This window comes from Etheostoma cragini, chromosome 19 (assembly GCF_013103735.1).
Source record: "Etheostoma cragini isolate CJK2018 chromosome 19, CSU_Ecrag_1.0, whole genome shotgun sequence".
NCBI lineage: Eukaryota > Metazoa > Chordata > Actinopteri > Perciformes > Percidae > Etheostoma > Etheostoma cragini.
In genome coordinates this window covers 16,505,006-16,509,049 of record NC_048425.1, presented here as the reverse complement: position 1 = coordinate 16,509,049, position 4,044 = coordinate 16,505,006, and the positions used below count along the sequence as shown (strand labels likewise).

The following is a 4,044-nucleotide window of genomic DNA, read 5'->3' as shown; positions in this document are numbered from 1 at the left end:
GTTGTTGAAACTTGGAATATCAGACAGGAATCAGAGAGTAATGTTGTCAGATTTTTGATGGACATTTGTGGCTGTTTGATTGTGAGTAGACCCTGAGATCATGTGACATATGTTGTTCTGTGTGTTTCAAGTCTGTCAGGCTGTCTGATCTCAGAGGAAGGCTGTTCTTCTCTGGTCTCAGCTCTTGGCTCCAACCCCTCCCATCTGAGAGGGCTGGACCTGAGCTACAATCATCCTGGAGACTCAGGAGTTAAGCTGCTGTCAGTGGGACTGAATGATCCTCTCTGGAGACTGGAAAAGCTTAGGTATAATCAATGGATGAACATAAAAATTATGTGTTAGTGTAGGAAGTCTCCAAAGAGAACATCTCCAGCAACTAAAATGATTATTCGCTGTTGTTAAAGATCACTTAAGTTTGGAAAGATAGCTGCCATTTAAAGAAACTGAAAAAGAAATATGTAAAAAGGATGTTCATAGATTGACTGTGGACAACAGGGTTGATGTTTTACAAGCTTTTTTACAGAGAAAAGAGAAAGGTCCATGTACATTAACACTGAACCTTGAACCTACTGACCTCAGGACAGGACTTTTGAAATGTATTTCCCCAGCTTTCAGATTGTTCCTTCATCACTGTATAATAATGTGTGTGTGATGTAATGTCCCCCACCCACCCTTCCTCCTTTCAGTGTGGAGCCTGCTGGAGTCAGATGGTTGACACCAGGTCTGAGGAAGTGTAAGTGTGTTTTACATTTCATTCATAGAATTGTGACATTAACCAATCACCCAAGAGCTGATTGGTTAATAACTGCAACTGTGTCGCGTCTCGTTCTCTCCGTCAGATTCCTGTGAACTCACAATCGACACAAACACGGTGAACAGGAAACTCAAACTGTCTGACAACAACAGGAAGGTGAAACATGTGGAGGAGGATCAGCCATATCCTAAACATCTAGCGAGGTTTGAGTCCTGGTGTCCTCAGCTGCTGTGTAGAGATGGTCCAACTGGTCGCTGTTACTGGGAGGTCGAGAGGAGAGGAGGGGTTTATATATCACTGAGTTACAGAGGAATCAGGAGTGGAGACAGGGATGACTGTTGGTTTGGACATAATGATCAGTCCTGGTGTTTGGACTACTCTGGTGGCCGTTACTCTGTCTGGCACAATAAGAGAGAAACAGTCCTCCCTGTCTCCCCCCGTGTCTCTGAGAGAGTAGCAGTGTATGTGGACTGCTCTGCTGGCTCTCTGTCCTTCTACACAGTCTCCTCTGACTCACTGATCCACCTTCACACCTTCAACACCTCATTTACTGAACCTCTCTTTCCTGGGTTTGGGTTTGGGTATAAGTCATATGGTTGCTCAGTGTCTCTGTGTCCTGTGTAGGACAGAGTTCAGAGAACTTATGCTTGGAAACAGAATAAAGATCAATGGTGTCAAAGCAACGCCTACTAACCAATCAGTACCATTCTAAGAAGATCCAGTGAAGCTCGGTGTGTGGAGAGAGAGAGAGAGAGGTGCGCTCAGAAAAGATAAAAACATCCAGAGACTGATAACCCCCTTAACATTCCCCGGTAGGTTAATTTATGAAAGATAAAGATTTTAGGTGGAGGGAATTACAAATCTTTGTTTACTTTTTGAGATCTGATGATTGTGTAATTAATGAAAAGGACACTAGGTAGGATTGTGAAGATCCAGGACTTAGCAACTTCTCAGTCCCTCCCCCCTTTCTGCTAAAGGCCAACACCGTCTCCTAAGCCTCTCCCCCAATGAGGGAGAATGAATGCATGTGTATGAGCAATGACTAGGCTCGTTCGAGATGAACTGCGCCTCGCCTGTAAAGTAGACGAGAGCAGGCGGCTGCAGCCGGGGGCGGTGACAAAAGCTGTGGTAAAGTCGGACAGTTTCCAGCCGATTCCAGCCACCTTCAGGCTGGACAAGAAGTGACAAAAACACTGTGGTGCGATTCCGATTTAATAAAATATAATCTGACCCACATATCAGCTTTTACACAGTCTCCAGTAGTTGTAATTATGACAGAGTAGCTGGCAAAGTGTTCTACATGCAATCTGTTGCTGATTTTAATTAACAACACACTGTAGATGGTCCGTGATCTGAACGGATTTAGTCTCTTTGACTTCAAAACGTCCCTTTCAGCCACTTGTGTGTTCTGTACAGAATACGTCTTTAAATCAGACACGTACCAATTAAAATCCCTCTGATTCTAAAACAATAAAAAGTTTATATAAAACGTCATCATGTTGTAAACCAATCAGGTATTAAATCAGCTCAGAAGCCGGCGTTTCCCAGCATGCTCTGGGTCCGCCTGGGTCCGCCTGGCTCTTGCAGTCGGTGAAAAGCAAATGCGCCACCTGAGTCTCAGAACTGCAGCCGCCTTACTCTCGTGAGATTTCCGTTGCCCACGTGTGCAGGACGTCAGAGCAACTCGGGATCAAGTCGGACACAAATCTAACCGGCATGCAACGGGCGCCGATCGCCGTTGATTGATTCTGCGCAGACCTGGCTCATCTCGAACGAGCCTATTAACATGCAGTCAGACACCTCCTTGGCCCTGATTGGTGCATCTGAACAGTTAGACATCCCCCCCGGCCCTAATTGGTGCATCTGAACAGTTAGACACCCCCTCTGGCCCTGGTTGGAGCATCTGAACAGTCACACACCCCCTTGGCCGTGATTGGTGCATCTGAATAGTCAGACAACCCCCTAGCCCTGATTGGTGCATCTGAACTCATTTTAATTGTACTGAACTGTATTGTAATTTGTACATTTTTTTTTCTCATACTCTGAGTAAGTTGTATTCCTATGTATAATGTTAAGGTTTCTAAAGAGGGGTCTGTTCATATATATCTGATTTATAAATCATTTTATACCTAAAAAATGTATTATTTATGATTGTTGAGAGTTATTTTATGATAAAAAAGAGATATCCAAAATCAAAGACTTTGACTCTTAATATGTCAGTAAAATGAAACAATGTTCTGGAAATATTTGAAAATTAGCGCATATTTTATGAGATTAAAAAACTATAATCACATGTTATTTTGGTCAATATTGAAATCAAGATAATTTAATTCCATTTTTAGTTGACTTCTGGGAAGATGTTGCAATTATTGAACCTAAGCAGTGGAAAAAGTTTGAAATGAAAAACATTATTTTTTCCTTTAAAAAACAAGAGTTGCAAAATGTGATGAGCTAAAGAATTGTTTTTCTTGATTATTCTGTTTTTGTGATCATTAGAAACAGAAATCATATACACAGCACCAAAATGAGATAATACCTTATTTGCATGTTTGAACATAAAACTTGAAAAAACTTTAAAAAAGATATTTGTCTTAATGTCAGTAACTAACTTGAGAAGTTTCATGTTTAGTCTTTTTAATTAGTCTTTTTGTTGCGAATCACCCGGGCTGTCTCATCTTTATTAATAATAATAATTAATAATCTAATTGATGTCATTTGGAGTATGAAATATAAATGTTGTTATAAAAACAATAATAAAGAGATCTTGATCTTGGAGCTGTTTCATTCCCCGTCAGACTTGTGTGTGTGTGTGTGTGTGTGTGTGTGTGTATGTGTGTGTCTGTGTGTGTGTCTCTGTGTGTGTGTTTTTGTATCTGCATGTATGGTTGTGTGTGTCTGTGTGTGTGTCTGTATGTGTGTGTTTTGTGTGCGTCTCCGTGTGTGTCCTGACAGTGTGTGGTGTTCTTGTATGTCCCCAGTAGCCGGAGCCAGAATACATTTTTACATTAATTAACTGATCTTTATTAACATTGTTTTTAAAGTTGACTGAAAAAAAGAGACATATTTTCAGAATAAAAGTTGATTATTTTCAGAATAAAAGTAAAATATTTTTCAGAATAAAAGTCCCAATATTTAAAGAAAAAAAAAATATATATTTTTTTATTCATAACAGTCAAATATTTTGATACAGAAATTGCTACAATGTTGCTCGGTGTCCCTCATCCCCAAAAAACAGTCTCTAGTCTCTACGGGCTCTGTAGGACTCGTTGGAGCTGGGCAAGTCTCTCTGC

At 40.7% G+C, this 4,044-nt stretch overlaps 1 protein-coding gene across 1 annotated transcript in view; it reads left to right on the top strand.

The window, feature by feature from the left end:
- The window catches only part of LOC117962229 (zinc finger protein 436-like), a 23,602-nt gene extending 22,136 nt beyond the window's left edge, over positions 1 to 1,466 (top strand). Inside the window, exons 6-10 of the mRNA XM_034901397.1 lie at positions 98 to 298; positions 680 to 733; positions 840 to 986; positions 1,257 to 1,335; positions 1,379 to 1,466. Coding sequence (XP_034757288.1) covers positions 98 to 298; positions 680 to 733; positions 840 to 986; positions 1,257 to 1,335; positions 1,379 to 1,466 — 569 coding nt within the window. The remainder of the gene's footprint in view (positions 1 to 97; positions 299 to 679; positions 734 to 839; positions 987 to 1,256; positions 1,336 to 1,378) is intronic.
- The last annotated feature ends 2,578 nt before the right edge of the window (positions 1,467 to 4,044 follow it).